The sequence below is a fragment of the Eptatretus burgeri genome, chromosome 12, assembly GCF_056783735.1.
Source record: "Eptatretus burgeri isolate ZD-2024b chromosome 12, Ebu_testis_v1, whole genome shotgun sequence".
Classification (NCBI taxonomy): Eukaryota; Metazoa; Chordata; class Myxini; order Myxiniformes; family Myxinidae; genus Eptatretus; species Eptatretus burgeri.
The window spans coordinates 99,485,160-99,505,280 of record NC_140972.1 but is presented as its reverse complement, the minus strand read 5'-3'; the positions used below and the strand labels follow the sequence as shown (position 1 = coordinate 99,505,280).

General features: G+C 43.4%; 1 protein-coding gene across 3 annotated transcripts in view; it reads right to left on the bottom strand.

Moving 5' to 3' along the window:
* The window catches only part of LOC147016229 (dedicator of cytokinesis protein 1-like), a 235,709-nt gene that overhangs the window by 42,642 nt on the left and 172,946 nt on the right, over window positions 1-20,121 (bottom strand). For all 3 annotated transcript variants that reach the window (XM_085849067.1, XM_085849068.1, XM_085849069.1), the window contains 4 exons: window positions 17,365-17,513; window positions 16,497-16,582; window positions 15,463-15,619; window positions 13,265-13,305 (listed from right to left, as the gene is read on the bottom strand). In XM_085849067.1, coding sequence (XP_085705193.1) covers window positions 13,265-13,305; window positions 15,463-15,619; window positions 16,497-16,582; window positions 17,365-17,513 — 433 coding nt within the window. The remainder of the gene's footprint in view (window positions 1-13,264; window positions 13,306-15,462; window positions 15,620-16,496; window positions 16,583-17,364; window positions 17,514-20,121) is intronic.

The window sequence follows — 20,121 nt, the reverse complement described above, 5'->3', positions numbered from 1 at the left end:
TGGGAAAACTACCAAAATCTAAAATCACTGCTCACCTTCATTCTTTCATTCCTCTTTTTTCCCACCTCTGGAACAAACTCCCACACACTCTTCAATCCCACTCTTCCCTCCAGGTCTTCAAAATAGCTATTCACCACCACATCTTATATTCCCCCATCCAAAACCACGATCTTTTCTACCCCCGTTAATCCACCCCAAACCCACCTTCTTCATATTCCCTGCTTTCCTTCCTGAAAGTCCCTGAAGCATCCATCTTGTTTACCCTGTGTACCTCGCACCATCCCGGTTCCTTCCACAGATCTCATGTTTCTATTCCACACTGTTTTGTGATTCTACTCCCGTCTCTCTTGTCTCCTGCTCCCCTTGTTATACATTCTGTGTGTTAGCTCTTATATGAGCCGTATCTTTGCATGAATATATATATATATATATATATATATATATATATATATATATATATATATATATATATATATATATATATTTTAAACCGTTGTCCCCTCTGTCAACCCTCTCAAACTTTTTTTATGCCGTTAAGACATTTTGGTAGATCACGGGTGATGATGGTGGTGGTCAAGTTTCATTTGAATTGTGCGTGTATTTTCAGAGAAGTTGCAAGTGTTTCTGGACGGACAGCTGGATGGACTGACGGATGTACGACGCACCATCCCATAAGCTCCCAGGAACTACGTTCCAGGTGAGCTAAAGGCTGGGGATGTTAGGGTAAATCATAACATCTCATCAGCACACCCTGTGATGGTGTCGTCTACAGGATCCTCATATTAAAGAAGAAATGTTTATGGATACTCCTCCACACATTTATCAGAAAAGACCACCTGTCTTCAGTGGGATATCCTACCTGCCAAACTATTTGAAGCGTCCTGAGACCAAGCTTAGCTCTCCATTTCCTTGAAAAAAATCTTCGAAACCACACGGCAGATTGTTCAACGATGTACAAGATAGTTCTGCACTCCAGTGAAGGGCCAAGGGTACAGTTGCAGCACTTTCTACTAAGCTAGATACGATTGTGATCAGGTCAGGACAGGTATGGGAGCATGCACCGGAGCAGCATGTCGCTGCATCCACTTCCGCCAGTACTCCAGGGGCCTCCGTCTGGCCATTCCAGAGGCAGATGCCTGGACCATCCACATCTCCTTGAGATGCTGATCAACCTGCTGCAACCACGAGGCACGTAGTTGGCCCATTGACCACCTCCACTCACGAGGCTCCCTTGCTGAGAGAATCTGGTGAGCAGGATCAGCGTCAGGTAAACGAGCCACATGCCCATACAGCTGCATCTGACGCTCACGGACTATGCAGGTAACAAATCTCATTTGAGTCTCTCAGCAACCGCTCGTTGGATGCAAAGTCTGACCAGCGATAGCCAAGGATTCTCCGAAGAGACCTGGTAACAAAGGAATTAAGTCTCCGTCTCAGATCCCTGGTCAGAGTCCAAGTCTCACATCCATAGAGCAAGACTGGAAGCACCAAGGATCTGAAGACTCAGACTTTCGTCCTCCCGCATAGGAACCGGCAGCGCCACATCCCATGATCCAGTGAAACCATGACTCCCCAGACCTGACCCAGACATCTATTGACCTCTGTATCACAGCCAGCAGACATGAATATCACTTCCAAGGTAAGTGAATCTCTCCGTGACCTCAACATCATCGCTACAAACAGGTACAGACAAGATAGCAGCATCCAAGAAGTCATTGAAAGCCTGGATCTTAGTTTTGACCCAGGAAACCCGTAATCCCAGCAGCTCTCACTCCTCATTCAGGCCGTCGAGGGCCCCCAAAAGGATATCTAAAATCTCCACAAAGATGACTGCACCATCTGCTAAATCAAGGTCAGAGATCTTGACATTCCCAAACAATGCACCGCAGCTTGATCTCTCCGACATCCTCCCAAGAACCCAGTCCATACAAGTACTGAAAAGTGTGGGTGCCAGTACATACCCCTGACAAACTCCAGTAACAACTGGAAATAAGTCAGAGATTGTATCACCACATCTCACAGCACTCTCAATACCAGAGTACAGTTCAGACATCAGATTGATCAATTTTGGTGGCACCCCACGAAGACCAAGAATCCTCGACAGGGCATCCAGATTCACTGAAACAAATGCTTCACAGAGATCAACATATGCTGCAAGCAGCCCCTGCCAAAACTCTCTTATGCATTTGGTGAGGACCCGAAGGGCAAAGATACGGTCAATCGTTGATCTCTTTTGTGTAAAGCCTGACTGCTCTGGACGCTGGTGGTCAAGCAGATGGTGGTGAACCCGATCAAGAACCCGAACCAATGACCTTGTCCGGCACCAAGAGCAGCGTCACCCCCTTGGTAGTTGTTGCAGTCTTGGCGATCACCCTTCCCTTTCCAGAGAGGGACAACAAGGCCCCTCTTCCAGTCAGTTGGGATGATGCCTGTGTTCAGGCAGAGCACAGAACTGCATGCAATGACATAAGTACAGAATTTCCACCAGCCTTGAGAAGTTCAGCATGGATGCCACAGATCCCAGGAGCTTTACCCCATTTCAACCGGTTCACCACAACCTTCACCTTCGTGTCTGAACTTCATGTCTGATGTCGTAAGTGTTTCTACCGGTTCACCTTCGTTTGTTTCCACAAATGAAGGTGGATCACAGTTGGTTGGAGTGACAGCAATAGGGATAGTAACACCCCTGACATCCAACTAGACAGCTGGTGGATCGGCCTGGTACAGCCTTTCATAGTAACGGTCCCAGCGGACCTTCATTCTGGACACCTCTGTCAGGAGCCCAGTACCATCTGCTCTAACTGCAGTACACTGAGGGACGGGCTTGGAGGAAGGCAATGCGCAAATTCTCCTGTAAGCAGGATGAAAATCACTTGACCACAGGTAATGCTCTACCCCCTCACAGATTCCTCGCACATAGGCCTCATTGTCCACCCTTAGCGCATGTACAGGTTTTACGCCTCAGCTCCCTGAACAGCTAAGCTCTGGCATTCAGCCTGGCCCTGCAACTTTGGTCAATTGTATCCAGTGTCCCTTGAGAGACAAAATTCTTCTTCGCCCTCTGGTGAGTTCCAACACATCCACCGGCAAGATCAAGAACGGCGGTCTTGAAGGCACTCCACAACTCTTCAGGATTCCCCAAAGCACCTAGACTCCCCAAATCCCCACTTAGCATGTCTGCAAACTCCTCAGCTACCCTCTCATCCTTGAGCTTGCAAACATCCAGCCTACGCTGGGATGGTACATTATCCTGGATTTAAGCTGCAACTTCAGAGTTGCCACAACAAGCCTGTGGTCGGTATTGAGGAACTGAGCACTCCGGTTGCCCTTGCAGTTCTGGATCATCCTCCAGCAACCATTAACGAGCACATGGTCAATCTCCTTTGCCACACCACCAGACCCAAGGGGACCAACACGTCTTATAACCATCCCTATCAGTTCCAGTCGATACATTGAAATCCCCCAAGACTAGAAGTGTATCTCGCCTGGGGCACTGATCAACAACAGACTCGAGTGTGGTATAGAATGCGTCCTTCACGGTGAGATCACTCGCCTCAGTCGGAGCACACACAGAGACCAGGGAAATGATACCCAACGAGTGACGAATCCTTAGTCTCAGAGACGCTCGTTGATCGGTGTTACCTCAATTATTATCATTGGAGTCAGCTTATTGGACACAGCTACAGCAACTCCTCGGGCATGGTAACCATCAGAGCAACCAGACCAATGGTAGGTGTAACCACTCACAATGATCTTGCCACAATCAAGTCTCTGAACCTCAGAGAGTGCTGCAAAACCAATATCCAAACGCTTGAGCTCAGATAACAGAGACAGGTGATCATCCTTTCTTCGGGATAGGACATTCCAGGCATCCACCCGAAGGGACCGCATCAGGTTAACCCAAGTAGACCGCCATCTGGTGGATGACACCTCAGCACTACGCTGACACACACTACCACAATCTGACCTGGTAAAGTTACCCCGTGGTTTTCCTCCTATTATCAATAAGTGGGGGTCCCGAAGGATTTGTCCCAATCCCGTCATCCGGTGAGCTGCCCGGCTGAGGGCAGCTGCACAGGAGGGACTTCCATAGAGTGGGTTTTCAATTTTCTTGACCGTTTTCTTATGTTTTGTGGAATGAAGGGTTCTACGGTGGCCGGAGTGCAAATCCTGCCACCAAACCTCCTTATAAAAAAGTAACCCAACTGCAGGAGGACATCCGCAGACACAGTTGGGCATTAGATATGGATGGCCATTGGCTCACAAGGAGCTCCTCTGCCCTTTGACAGGTTTTGTTTTTAATCCTGCTGGGTGTCCATATCATATACCCTCCAAACCAGAAAACCTGTTGGGGGAGACGGTTTAGTCACCGACAAGCCGACCATGAAACAGGTTAGTTCAGGTTTACATGGTACCTGTAGCAGGTCACAGATCTGATCTGGCCTGACCTGACAATGTCAATCATTGTGATGAGGATGGCAAAATTCAATTTCCAGACATTTCCAATATTTCGCTTGCTGTTGAAAGTAGTACAGTTGTTTTCATGTGGTTAGGATTACTTTTTATTACTTCTTCCTATTTGCTGTGTTTCATAGAAATAGGATGTTTAATGCATTGTTGATTTTATTAAAATGGTGATTTGACACCATCTTGCCGAATAATAAAAATTAAAATGTGAAATGCTGGGAGTGGCAAAGGTAAAGTGTGGATAAATAATTAAAGATGGAATGCAGGTAGCGGTGATAGGACAGCGCATATAAATAAATAAATTATCCAAAGTTGCGTGCTGGGAATGGCCATGTGAAAGTGTATCGAGAGTAGAGTACAGTGAAAAATTCCATGTTGTTCCAATGACATTCATACGTCTTCTAAAATAAATACAGCTACTGTGTCAATAGCTATGCCAGTGATATTGACTTGTCGATTGGTCACTTCACTGACCAATCGGGTGTGCCCATTTTTCCCTTCACTCGTCGATTGGTTGTGGCACCGGCCAATTGGGTTTGATCGTCGTTTTTGCCAGAATCGTTATTAACTAGTCCAAGGATTGCCTTCACCCCATTGGTTGGATAATTGGGCCAACTCCACCCACAAAATAACCATGCAGTTCCATTGAATGAAGCAGCAAAGACGCACTGGCAAGTACGCCTCACCACATGTCAATGTATAGGTAGAGGAATCTTTAACCATGCCTGCTTTCTCTGGGAGTGAGGGAATTAAATGGTGTGTGTGTGTGTGTTTTTTTTGGTTATCTCGAAATGCAGATTTTGGAAGGTGTAACAGAGTCGTCCTACGTCCGTCTCGAAGTATCCACCTCCATTTCAGGAAGAGATCATGATTCTTCATCGACCAAATTGTGAAGTTTTGTTCTCAAAGTTTTGTTCCGAGAGCTCTTTTCAGGATCGTCACTGAGCCTCGAACAGCCTCCAACTGTAGTTTGCTTGTGGTAATATTCCCAGGGATGGTTTGTCGATCTTTGTGAGGTTCTTATTCATCATGGACAGGCGTGGTGTTGGCTTAACGGGTAGGGCGGCTGGCTTAAGATCCTCGGGTCCTAGTGTCTTCAAACTCTGTTAGGCCATTTAACTAACACCAAGTAAGGTTGACAGCCTGTCATCCTTCTGAGGTCGGTGAAATGAGTACCAGCTTGCTGGTATCCTGCATCGGAGTGGCGACCCATCCAGGATTGTGCCCAATGGCCCAGGAGACTGCTTGCGCAGCACCAACGCTCTGCACAGAGTATGGTCCCAATGGATGGATGGATGAATTTATCATTCCCGTTTCTCCATTTATCACTGGTACAATTTAAGCATTCTTAAGCTTCCAGGAACTTTTCACTTCATTCTTGAGATCTTGATATTTGGTCATTTTCTTGATTTCTGCATTGTTTCGGTCAAAATCGCTGGGTACAGACATCTCAATTAACAATGCGTTCTTTCCTTTATTGTACCCCAGTACTATATTTTTGTACCTTGTTTTCAATGATTGTTTTTGGTTCACGTTTCCATGAGTTTTGTGGAACTGGGATGTTGAAATTTCTACAGATGTGCTCGTGGATTACTCGACATACCTTGTGACTGTGTGTACAGCTGTTCTGACATGAGTTTTTTTTACATCCCGATAGGTGACTCGTGCTTTCTGTTTCTACCTTTCAGAACCTACAATTGTCCGATTGGCTCAGTCCCGCCATTTTCTTCAAGCTATTGGTGTAGTGTCCTTGATTTTGGGCATTTATTAGGATTTGTTCTCAATCCCAGTTGAGCTGACTCTTCTTTGCCATTCCAGAGCCTTTTTTGTCTCGTCCCAATATGTCCAACTCTTTTTTTGTAAATACGTTCCTGCTCTTTTATCATTTTCTCAGTTGTCGGTGTATATCTGTTGCTATTTCATTTTAGATTTTTCTTTTAGCTTTTTGGAATTGCTGGGGCTGTATTCATTGAGTTTTCTTATGTGACATCTTCCATTCTCACCTGTCTTTTGAAATTTTTTGCTTGTTGGGTTAGGGATCTCTTCTCTGGTTTGTTGTCTTCGTGTTTGCTTCCAAATTGGTTTGGTGGTCTGTTGCACTTTTCACATATTCAGGCAACCCTACAGTTGTCATTTTGTGCACTTGGTTGAGCTCCATAAGGCCATGACCTCCTTCTTATCTCAGTCGGTACATTCTCGGGATGCGTTGATTTTTGTAAAACATTTTGTGGATTGTGAGGATTTGTTTTGATGTTGTGATCCATTCAGCTTGTATTGTATTAAAATGAAAATTATAAATGAACAGGAAACAAAGATTATGTATATGTGGGAATAATTGCATGCCCAGGCCAGGAATAAAACCCAGGTCCTCTGGAAAACCATACTGATGCTTTGCCATCTGAGCTATCTGGTTCACCCACAGACTGAATGCACAATTCTCCCACATATTGATGCCCCTCTCTTTCCTGCGAACCAATTTTCTTTCCTTCATTATAAGTGCAAAATCATAATTATTTTTCAGGAAAATGTGAAAACCCATCAAATATGCCAACAAAGCTGGAAGATTGGCTGCAAATGTCAAGCTGAAGTGTCAAGCAAGAGAAAAGGAGAGTCCACAACAGAGGAAAACGATTACTCAAACAAATGTCCCAAGATTTTCAGATAAGAATAGAAATTGAATCATGTGAACATCGACAAGGCGGGCTGAAGCAGGAAACTCAAGCTGCTCATGTGTGACGTTCCATTGAAACTCCATATAAATAAGTGCATGCCGAGCACAGAATGCTCAACAGAAGATACGCATGGGTGCCAATTAAACACCACAGGAGAGGAACGCCAGGGTTGCAACTCGGAAGAGGAAAAATTCTGTTTCTCCCAAAAATTTTGCACGACACTGTAACGTCTCGGCTTTTTAAGAGAAACAAGTCCAGACAGAACTTCAACCACACCACGTAGGATATTTCTATGACAATTCCTGTCCGCACTGCAAGGCCGATAGGAAGTTGGCAGAGAAAAGAACCTACGTGTTGTGCCAAGGGAAAGGTAGAACTTTATCCAGTGCCAAAACATCCTCCAGAACTTCACAAATATTTCAACATCCAACAGTAAGGCGAGAGCTTTCTCCGAGCAGACAACATTGCTTTTGCACTTGCATCCTTTGACTGCATTTAAGTCATTCCACAGGGATTGCACCCAACCTTGAAAATACAAGTGAAACTCAGCCACTGCATGGGACCTCTCTTGCCAGCAACTGATGGTACCCCTCCAAAATGTCCTCAAATCTATTTCTATGATGGAGACAATGAGACCAACAATCGATTGTGACATCAATACCATCTGGATCCTGCGATTCTCCAAGATATTCAAGAAGAACTTCACTGCTACAGCAAGTATGTGCAGAGTTTCAGAGCAGCAACTGAACTGACAGCAACACAAGATCTGCAAATCATTATCCTTGCTGACAAAAATGCAGGCAGAGATGCACACAGCAGGCGATTCAACCTACCTCAGGCCTCAGAAGTAGTCACCATCATACCTCAAGCAACATCTAAAAAGTACGATGTCATTGAGCATTGTAGACAGGGATGTCTCAAGAGAATCAGCCAACTACACCGATCATATGATCCGATTCACTATGTCATCCTCTTTCCGTTTGGTTCTGACGGGTGGCAGGAGGGTGTCAAAAGAAGGGCTGGCTGCACATTGACAGCATCAGACTACTAAACCTATCACCTTCAGGTTTGGGAGGATGAATTCAACACCATCATGAAGTCTCAGAGACTCATGCAGTCATAGAGTGTCAATGCCACAGGCAAAAATTCAATTCAATCGGCTCAACTGGGCAAGAACAAACCAGAGGACTATCAGGACTGACAAGTACAAGTCTTCATGATGTAGTGGCAGAAGGCGATGGCAGAGATGTGGCCACAAAGTTATCTTGCTGCCATTGTACCAGCAAAGAGTACCCGTTATTGTTGATCAGTATATGAGCTCAATAACTGTTGTTTTTGGGAACCTGACTTCTTCATTACCTTTATAACCAACCTGGAAAGGAAGGAGATAAAGGATGTCCTGTTTCTCGGGGAAGAGTCCAGGGACAGGCCAGATTTGTGCACACGGGTCTTCAAAATGAATTTTTATTCTTGTTTGGAGGATTTGCTGAAGAAGGATGTTCTGGGGAAAGTCAAATCATCATCAATACACTTTGATGGACCTCAGCTGTGAGATTTTTTGCACGATCTTGATTTATTACATGTCTGTGGACCCGGTGGCATTCTGGAATAAATTGAAGTTCAAGTTCGGTGAAAACATAATGCATAAGAACCATGAGAAGGTAATGTCTGAGAGGACGATGCATTTGGTGCTGTTGAAACTCCAGGAGCAGATCGAACATGAAGGCCTGAACATTTCCAACAACTTTGTGAATGCTGACTTGTGCCACCAAAGATGGATCAGGTCTTGGAAGACCAGTGTGCTGAGAGAAGAGACAGATTTTAGCATTGCTGACCTGATGGAAAATATCAATGCAAAGCTACCCACCATCAAGCGAGAACAACGCTTTGTCTTTGACAAAGTGGTCAAGTCCATACAAGATGAAGAAGGCAACATCTTCTGCCTGAGTGGAAGTGGTAGCACAGGCAAGACTTACACGATCAACATAATGTTGGATAATCTACACTCTCAAGGCAAAATTCTTCTTACCTCAGCCATGTGCGGCATTGCTGTCACATTGCTTAAAAATGTCCGCACACATCATTCCCAGTGAAAGGTTGCCCTCGCAATCAAGGAAGTATTATCATTTAGCTTCAGCCGCAAGGATGCAACTGGGAAACTGATGCAGCAAGCAGATCTCCTGGTCATGGATGAAGTCAGCATGGGCAACAAGCAAATCTCCGAGTGCCTCGCCAAAAGCCTGCAAGATGTTCGCAAGAATAACAAGCTCTTTGATAGACTGAAACTTCTTCTGGCAGGTGAGTGGAAGCAGATCTTATCACTCATTCGCCATGGATCATGGCCTCAAAATGTTGATGCTGCACTTGAAGCAGTCTTTCATTTGGGACCATGTGTAAACACTGGAACTTAGGACAAATGTTTGTGTGGCCAATGCAGTAACCAGCAAAGAATCAGAGTTCGCCGACTTCCTTGTCGACATTGGACATGCAACGTATGCAGTTGATGAAGAACAAGGCCTATTCAAAATCAGAATGCCAGGTGAGTTGAGCCTTCCAGATACTAAGCTCTCTGATCTCTGTGATTTTGTGTTTGAGGGCCTCAATGAGAACACATCTCCCAGTTGGCTTGCAGACAGGGCCATCATCACAACAACAAACAAGGCTATTCAGGAAGGTACCACTTTCATGAGGAGGTTTTCCAGGAGAGTAGCGAGTGTACAGAAGCATCGACTCCGTGGACAATGAGACTCAGCACCTCATCGAGTTCATCAATGGATGGAATCTTTCTTCCATCCACATTGCTTATGCCTCAAAGTAGGGAGCCCAATTATGCTCGTCAGAAACCTTGACACACTCACTGGTCACTGCAATGGGACAAGATACATTCTCACCCAGCTGCAGAATCATATCATCAACATTGTCATTGCCACAGGGACAAATGCTGGAAGAATCCTCATAATTCCAAGGATCCCACACATTTCCCAAGAACATGAATATCCCTTTACAATGAAGCGGTGATAGTTTCCAGTTAAAGCAGCTTTTGCTATGACCTCAAATAAAAACCAAGGTCAGACCTTGTTAGCTGGGAATCTACCTGCCAATCCAGTTTTTCAGTTATGGATAACTCTGCATTGCTATCTCCAGGTGTGGAAAGAAGCCCAAGATCCGGATTATTGGTGAAAATTCTGAATTGAAGAATAAGGAAGGAACCTATATCGGCAATCCCATATACAAGGAGATCCATCCATCCATCCATTAGGACCATACTCTGTGCAGAGCGTTGGTGCCGCCGAAGCAGTCTCCTTGGCTATTGGGAACAATCCTGGACGGGTCGCCACTCCGACACAGTATACCAGCATGCTGGCACTCATTTTGCCGACCTCGGAAGGATGACAGGCAGAGTCAACCCCACCTGGTGTTAATTCAACAGCTGAGCGGGATTTGAACTCAGGACCCTAGGATCCCAAGCCCACTGCCTTAACCATTAAGCCAACACCAGGCATAAGGAGATCTTGAATTGATTATTTTTGTTGTCATTCATGTTTAAATTACAATTGCGACCAATCTTCAAAGAACATGTTGCAATCGTGAACGATAGAATTAAAATATGCTGCGATCAATCAAAAATCTGAATATGTTGTGTTGTCGTCAATAAAATAATATGTTGTGATCAACAAAAGTCAATAAGGCAATTTGGTGTGATCAATAAAAAAATTCAAAAATGACAAAAATTCAAAAATGTGTTTTCAAGACCATGCCCAGCACATTGCCCACCAAAGGTGGGCCAACATGGGTACCTCAGCCCAGAGGGCGGGAGTGCCCGGTAGTTAGGGTTAATTCATCAAATTATCAGTGATACCAGTCATATATGTTTATTATTATAAACTACTAATAGGCATCCACAACCATCCTTGACCATGTTGTGGAACGTCAGCCGAGGCGCTCACCTCCTTTTCTTCTGTCCTCACTTTTTCCCATTTTTTCACTTTTCAATTCATTTTCTCCACAACTGCTTGAGCGATTGACACAAATTTTCAACATCGGAGTGCCTACCCATGGAGAATTATTTTAACAAAGTTACATGATGATTGGATGGAAAATGTGACAGTTGTTCCAAAAAGTGGGTTGCTGCGTGTTACACATCAGGAATAAATGGCTTCGGCCTCGCTTCACTCGGCCTCAGTCTAATTAACAACCTTTATAAATGCACATGAAACAAACTGCTGAAGAAATAACAAGAACAGTGTCATTTTATAGTATCGGTCCATACTCCGCGTGTCCACCCTTTGCCTTCTTGAGTGCCATTACTCTTTCACCCATGCTCCCTGTGTATGACTGAAGCACTCTGATAGGAATATTGTGCAAAATATCCAGGAGCACATTCCACAGTTATGTAAGGTTAGTTGGGTTCCTCTTGTTTTTCTCTGTTTCCAGGTAATCCCATAAGGCCTCGATGGGACTCGTGTAGATTCTGAGGTGACTATTCTAACACTTGCAGCACACCAGCTGTAACCTTGTCTCCAAATACTGTTTAACTGTATTGGAAGTGTGTTTTGGATAGCTATCTTGTTGGAAAATGAGTCCCCTTACGATTAAACTATTTCCACTCGGAACTGCCTGGTGCTGCAGTATCTGCTTGGGCATCTCTTTTGTTAGCATCCCATTGATTCTAACAAGTTTTGGAGCACCAAAAGCTTAGCTACAATCCCAGACAGTCAAAGATCCTCCCACATGTTTAACCTTTTGAACCCCGAACTCCTTGGACTTTCAGCTCCCCCCACCTTTGGCTCCGTGGAGAAAAATAACTGAAAATTTGAAATTTGTTTTATTGTTGTTTTCTGCATGTAAAAATGTTTTTCTAGCCCTGAAATTACAAATACATGATATCTTGAATCAGACTGCTTTGCTTTCTTCTTTTTTGAGTTTATCACCAACACTCTACTTTGTGGTACCAGTCAAACCAGCAGTTATTGCCTGACTTTCCGACACATAAAAATTCTCCATAGCCCGTGCACCAGTGTGTTGTCTTGCAACATTTTGGCAAGTCCTTATCCTTTGCTCAGCCATAAGGTACCTCTCTCTACACACAACACTACGATTATTGTTAGTTATATGTGGAGCCTTGTCTACATCATGGTGAGAATCCCGTTTCTGTCATCGCTCGTCCTGAAACTCTGCTGAGCATCGATTACCAAATGCTGCTCCAGTATATTGAAGATCTCCTACAAGTTCCTGACATATAATAGTTTCTCTGTAAACAAGTGGAAAGTGACAACTCTCTTGTTCGGTGGAGCATTGGGCTTTGTGAAACCCATCAGTACATATGCATTGTATGCAGCCCACATGGATAATTGTATTACCAAGCATCTTGGCCATTTATAGTGGTGGCGGCATTTCTGCAATCGAGTAATTTGGTCATTTTTGTGTCCCCCCCCACCCCCAACCCATAAAAGCATTGCAGGCCTTCACTGCTTTTGGACAAGCACAACAGGAATCTTTCTTTATTTTTTTAGTACCACCATAATCGCTGAACATACATAGATTGACGTGACAAAATATATGGGCCGCTTGTCCTGCCAAACTATAACAGCAACGGTCCCACTGAATAGAATTTCCCATTAATTGTTTCTCCTGATAAGATTCTTGGGAAATTCTCTTCTGGTGGTCATAGTAGTTCCACACATCCTTATCCCTTGTTTTATGATCATACACTCAACCAGCTAAACTGAGATGTAGAACCTGTCGGTGTACAGGGAATAATTCTGTCCTGAGACAGGCCCTGGCTCTTCGTGGAATAGATGCACAATGGTTCCAATGTATGTGGAAAGATTGCACATTTCAATACAGCAAAAAACTTTTGGTGCAAAAAAAAAAAATACTTCATACGAGTCTCTGCCCACAAACACTGATGCTCTACTCTCCTCTCATCCGTGTTTACTCTCCCTAATCTTTGGGCACTAACTGCCTCCATGCCAGTAGCAAAAGGAGGGATAACTTTTAGGGTTTGGGTTATGGTTAGGGTAGAAGAGGATGATTTGGGGTCTTTAAGGTACTGTTGCAATTAATGTGACAACACAAACATATGTTGGCAGCAATGAAATGAAGCAATTCAAATTGGAACATACCGGATGTAGATTTCTTGTCTTTCAATCTCTTTGTAGAAATTCTGTCGGAAACAAAAATATAATAAAAACATCACAACAGTTTCCAATAAATCATATTGTTATCAAAATTGTACATCAGGGTCCACCTTGGTTTGGGTTAGAATAACAAAAGTCTTATGAAGATCCATAAAAACACCAATCATTGTATAATTGCTTAAGTGCTAAATCTGTAGACTGCAACCTTCTAAAGTTATACTGATCTACATTTAATAAATTATTTTTGGTAAGTAAAACAAACAACTCATTTGATCCCACATGTTGCCACCACCTTTGAGTGGCCTTCAGCCTTGTGATGGGCAAACTCACCATTAAAAAATAAAATAAATACAGCCTCATCTATACTAATAAAAGGCAGTGTGTGTGTATGTGTATGTGTATGTGTATGTGTGTGTGTGTGTGTGTGTGTGTGTGTGTGTGTGTGTGTGTGTGTGTGTGTGTGTGTGTGTATGTGTATGTGTATGTGTATGTGTGTGTGTGTGTGTGTGTGTGTGTGTGTGTGTGTGTGTCATTGATTGGCATCTTCATATGCTGGTTTCAGAATGTGCAATGGAGTCCTCTCAGGGTGGGCTCAAAGCATCCACCTCCATTTCAGTAAGGGGTCACGATTCATGGTCCAAGCTGTGAAGTCTTCTGTTCTCAGTTTTGTACCGAGGGCTCTCTTCAGGATCGTCACTGAGCCCCAGACAGCTTCCAACTGTAGTTCGTTTGTAGTAATATTCCGAGGGATGGGTATTAACATCTCTGTGAGGTTCTTTGTCCTCATTCCCAAAGCTCCAACCATCACTGGTCCATCTTTGGCATTCTTCAGCTTCCTGGATATTTTCACTTCTTGAGATCTTGGTGTTTGGTCATTTTCTTGATTTCTGCATGGTTAGTTAAAAATCACTGGTATTAACACCTCAATTAGCAATGCCTTCTCTTTTTTGTACCCAAGTACGATATCTGGTCGCAACGCTTTGTTATTGATATTCACACTTGATGGGGTCATGAGGTCATACATGAGCAGTCGGTACTTCCATGTTTTCAGTGATTGCTTTGGGTTAATGTTCCCACAAATTCTCTGTAACTAGGACATCAAAGTTTTTGTAGATGTGCCACTGGTTAACATTACACTCTATTGTGTCATTGTGTGTACAGGTGTTCTGATGTGTGTGTGTGTGTGTGTGTGTGTGTGTGTGTGTGTGTGTGTGTGTGTGTGTGTGTGTGTGTGTGTGTGTGTGTGTGTGTGTGTGTGTGTGTGTGTGTGTGTGTGTGTGTGTGTGTGTGTGTGTGTGTTCGGTGACATATCATTCCCTTTGCTAACCCCACCTACAGTCCTCACCTTTCGTTAAAAAATTTTTTCCTTCCAATATATCTCTATCTCTCTCTCTCATCACTCTCCCCACCTCCCCCCTTCCTCACTCTTCCCCTCTTCCTAGCTGCCTCTTCACCCACTCCTCGCTTCCCCTCCCTCTCTCCTCCCTTCCCTCTGTCCTCTCTGCCTCACCTCTCTCCTTCTCCCCCACCCAACCTTAATACCCGTCAGCAAAGCGATGGGATGTATTTGCTGTTCATAAATAATTATTTCTAAAATTTTGTAAATACAGCTCAGTACTGTGTGAAGTAAAACATTTGTTGGTTGATGGTAGCAAATGGAAGGCATTTCAGGGGAACAACTTTGGCTCTCCTCTCCGAGGTAATACTCGGATAACCTTGACTCTTCTCTCCGAGGTCATCTTAGGATAACTTTGGCTCTCCCCTCCGAGGTCATCTTATGGTAACTTTTGCATTTTGAGGGGAAATGGAAAACAAATAATGATCATGAGATGTTAAAGATGTGTACTCAGGGGTGAGAAAATTGCCGACTAATTGCTTTAATACACTTTACTAATTTCATCATGACCAACGGAATAACTCATCTTTAATCTCCTTATCATAACCAGTATTTTCAAAGTATTCCTTTGGTTTGAAGACAATAGATTTTTTTATCACAGCGTATTACGTGAAATCAGTCACATTCAGATGATTTTTTTGAGTTCATCAGCTTTTGTGTAAATGTTGTTCGCAGTGTGAGAAAATGGACTGATGTTGAATGCAATTGATAAAGCAAAAACATTTCTCGAACATTGCAGATTGGAACGTTCACGGCCAAGAGAATCAGTGTGGAATGCGTGACGAACCAGCAAGTTCACTGTACAACTCATTCGATCCTCCATGTTTTCATCATTCATGATCATGCGGTAGTCAAGCAGTCGCTCCAACAGGCGTTTCACCACGGTGACAAATTTCTCCCCTGGAGTGGCGAGGTACTTGTGCTTTCGACAGCTGTCCAACAGGCTGCACATCACCAATAAGTAAGGAGCGGAGCAGACACGATACAATAATTGATCACGGTTCATGTCACGACAAAACATTCATGTCAGTGGGGACCGATTTAAACAAACTAAAAAGTCCAATACATATGGAAGAGTTCCGGAACAGGAGAGTACAACACGCCGCAGACGTCATACAAACTGACAAGACAGGTGGTCTTAGTCGTTTTTGCAATTAGGTGCAGTTTGAACGAACCACTGAAATGATCACAATTTCCTTCACGTGCAGTGTGTTGCATCATGATCCTTGAAACAGTGTGCCCATGTCACCGAATTCTATTTCAAGATTACAAAACATCTTCGTTTCTATGTCCTCTCATCATCATCTTATTTTCTTTGGATAGCCAGGAGGCATGAGCTTCTCATTTGGCTTCCCTTTTCGTGGAATGTTCAAATTATTATATTCGGTACTTTTTTGTTTGTTGGACATCAAGCCTTGTGACTTTTGAGGCTGAAATGAAAACAAAAACGAATGAGGAGTACGTACCAGTATACGAATGAGAGGAAGATGGGTTAGAGGAGCATGAAGTTAGGAAAAAAAAACAAAAACGATTGGTGAACTTGATTTGAACGCATAACCACTCCTCAAAACCTCCATTCCTTCAACTTCCCGTCGACCCCTCACAAAATCCTCATCCCTTCACACCACCCCCCTCCCCCCACCCAAACACCATCAAACTCTTCATTCTCCCCCATTCTTCATGATCCATAAAGAAGGTCAAAACAACTATGTGCACCTTGATTAATGAAAGAGAAAGTAGTCAATATTTCAATTGAATAACTGACCTGCGATGAACTTACAGGAAGTAACATGTTGCAAGAGTGGAAATGCAAAAACGTACATTTTCTCAAAGAGAGCCTTGTATTGGTCGTCTCCTTTGCCTCCTTCCACCTCGTGGTCCAGCTTGGTAATAATCTCGTTTTCAAACTGCAAGAAAAGATGGTGCGTAGACCTCGGCAGGTGATCAAAATCACAGAGAAAAGCAAACAACCTGAAAGCGTAACTCGGGCAAATAAAAGGACATTTCGCATTGTTCAATTGCTGTTGTGCAGAGCTGTAGTTTACCTTTGAGTTACAGCAAATTTATCATTAAATTTTAACAACATCAAAGAATGGCAACTGCTGTGGTGCAGCGTAAAGCAGAGCTGATGCATGCGCTCACACAGACATGCGTCCTGCAGTACACGCACAGACGTACACACACAGACGTACACACAAACAGGCAGCCAGGCGAGCGCGCGCGCGCGCGCGCACACACACACACACACACACACACACACACACACACACACACACACACACACACACACACACACACACACACACACACACACACGCAGACCTGCATACACACAGACATGCATTACACACGTACATGGAAACAAGCAAACTCAGGTGAATGCAGACAGGCGTATACACAAACAGGCAAGCACGCAGACCCGTATCCACACAGACATGAGAACATGCATATACACAAACACGGAGATCTGCGTACACACAGTCCAATGCACACACAGACACGAGTACCCAGAAAAGCGTACATGCAGACACGACTACATGGAGGTACATAGACACGAGCATACATGTAGATACGAGTACACGCAAACATGCAGACATGGTACACACATGCACAAATAAGACAAGCGAGCACGTACGCATGCACACACATTAGGTGCACACGTCTGCACTGGTTTTACTCTATGTCACACCTTATGGAAATTTCCATTGGAGTGAAACTCGCATTGCATCATATCAAAGAAGATGGGAATGGTGGCTTTTCGTAGCTCACTTTCTGGAACCAAGGTCATCTCGAGGATCGGTCCCACCATCTCCGGAATGAAGCGGATCTTGTGCGGTCCTTTTGCGACACATTGCAACATTATTTTCAGAGGGATGCGTTAAAGGAAGAGTATTGAATATGGGGGACTTTCCTTTATCATGGATAGATTGGGTTCATGAATAGGGAACGGACAGAGCAGATGTGCATTTTCTCGAAACAGTGAAGTCTAGGATTGTTTTGAAACGCAGCTTGTAGATAAGGCCACGAGGGAACGTGCAGTGTTAGACCTCTCGTTCAGTTATGATCCCAATATGGTAGAACGTGTGGAAGTGGTAGAACATTGAGAGACAAGTGATAATAACATTGTGTGTAAGGATTCTGCTAAAGGTTAGAGTTCAGGATAGTAGAGTAAGGTTATTAGATTTCAGGAAGGTAAACCTTGAGGGTATGAGGAGAGAGTTTGGTGATGTAGATTTAGAGACTAACAACAGGATAATCAACATTAGAGAAATGGGAAACCTTCAAGGACCAAATGTATAGAGTGCAGAGTAAGTACATTCCAATGAGGTGTAAAACTAGAAGCAGAAAGAGGCCAGGGTGGTTGAAAAGGGAGGTAAAGAGTGCTATGAAGCATAAACAGAAGGTGTTTATGAGGTACAAAATAACGGGACTGGAATCGGACACGTATCAATACAGGAGTAAACATTGGTTCGTAAATAGAAATAACTATACGTGCCAAAAGAGAACATGAGAAGGAAATATAAAATGAAGAACTAGTCTTGGTGGTGAAGGATATTAACGATGTGTGTCGGCGGACAGGTAGAACGATGAATTAAATCAACATCGGACATCGATCCAGGTATGCTAAACGCTGTGGGAAGCAAGGACAAGCTGACGTTTTGGGTGTTCATCCTTTGGCAGAGCAAAAGAGAGAGAGAGAGAGAGACAGGATTGGGGTGACGATTGATATAGGGTGGGATTGGGTCAGAGGAGGTTGGTCAGAGAGGGATTTGGAGTCATGGAGCAGATGGGGGCGAGAATGACTGATTTTGACATGAAGGGTTGGTGGGGTTCAGGGGTTAAAAGTGAATGGAAATGGGATGCAGAAAAGTGAAAATAATATGGAAACAAAGAAGTGGTGGAAGATTGGACAAATAAAGGAAAGCAACTTTGAAAAGTGGTGCTAAATAAATAAGTAAATAATAAAAATAAAGATATAGATCTATAGATTATCGTGTCCATGTCGATCAACACCGACGCTGGACGGATGGGTTGACACTGGCTTTTTTGACTGCACTGTGTCCAATATCACTCTACTTATCATTCCGCAAGGTCACCCAACTGAGTCGAAATGATGGCAAACACACAAGGCAAGCAGGTAGCTGAAACATGCTTTCTTACCTTTTTAAGGATTTATTCTAATATTGAAAATCACAGGGAAGAGCGTCAACAAGACGCTATGATCGTGCTATTATCGTTTTTAGCCCCATCTCTCAAAGGTGAAGAATCACTTTTAAAATTAAACTAGCATCCGTTGAAGACAAAGTCTTCGATATCCCCCGCCATAGTAAATGAGGATTAACAAATTATATAATCCTAAAGCGTGTGCAATATGTATGTGAAGTTTCCCCTTGATCTGACCAGCCGTTCTGGAGAAGATGTTTGAAGGTTTTAGGGTAAATTCAATATGGCCACCAAACCATGTGACCTATCAATTAGAAATTAACAAACTTCTGAAAGGATGTCTTGGGGAAAGTGTATGTGAAATTTTGCCTCAATCTGTCTGGCCGTTCTGGAGAAGAAGATTTTTTAAAATTTATTAATTTTCAATCCAAGATGGCTGACGAACCATGTGCCTATGACATCATATGTTTACATTCTGCCTCCAATCCTCCAGTGGAATACGTGTGTGAAGTTTCGTGTTAATCGGATAAGGTGTGTTTTTCTATCCAAGATGGCCACCAAACCATGTGACTTGTGACATCATAATTTTTACTATGTATGCAGACGTGATGGAAGATGATAGTTGCAAATTTTCGCTTCGTTAGGTTATGTGATTCCAGAGAAAACATTATTTAATATTTTTCTTGAATCCAACATGGCTGCCAAACCATGTGACCTATCATTTAGAAAATATCAAAAGGCACCAGTTTACCACTTGCTTGATATGTGTACCAAATTTCGTAAATATATCTTAAGGAGATTTGCAGTTAAGCTCCGGAAACGAAATGTGACGGACGGACGGGCGGACGGAACCCATTTCTATATCCCCCGCCAACTTCGTTGGTTGTCGGGGGATAAAAAAAACATCTCATATCTACTTCCGGATTCGGATCTTCACCAAAATCGAACCGATTTGTCCTTGTCACACACACAACCTGTCCACCAAATTTAGTCCGAATCCGTCGACGTTTTGAGATAACCAGCTCACAGACAAAGAAACAGACAGACAGGGGTGAAAAAAGCAATTGATCAAAAAACAAACAATTAAATTGATCGCAAATGGAGTTGAGGCAGTTCTCAATGCAAAAGGAGGTCAGAATGATTATAATTGATTACATGTAAAGACAGATTTGATTTTTTTTATTATAATAAGTGTTGTTATATCCTTCAGAGTTTATGGAAATCCAGTGAAAGTGCTTTTGGTTTAATATTGCAATTAATAATTTTAATCACATATAAATGT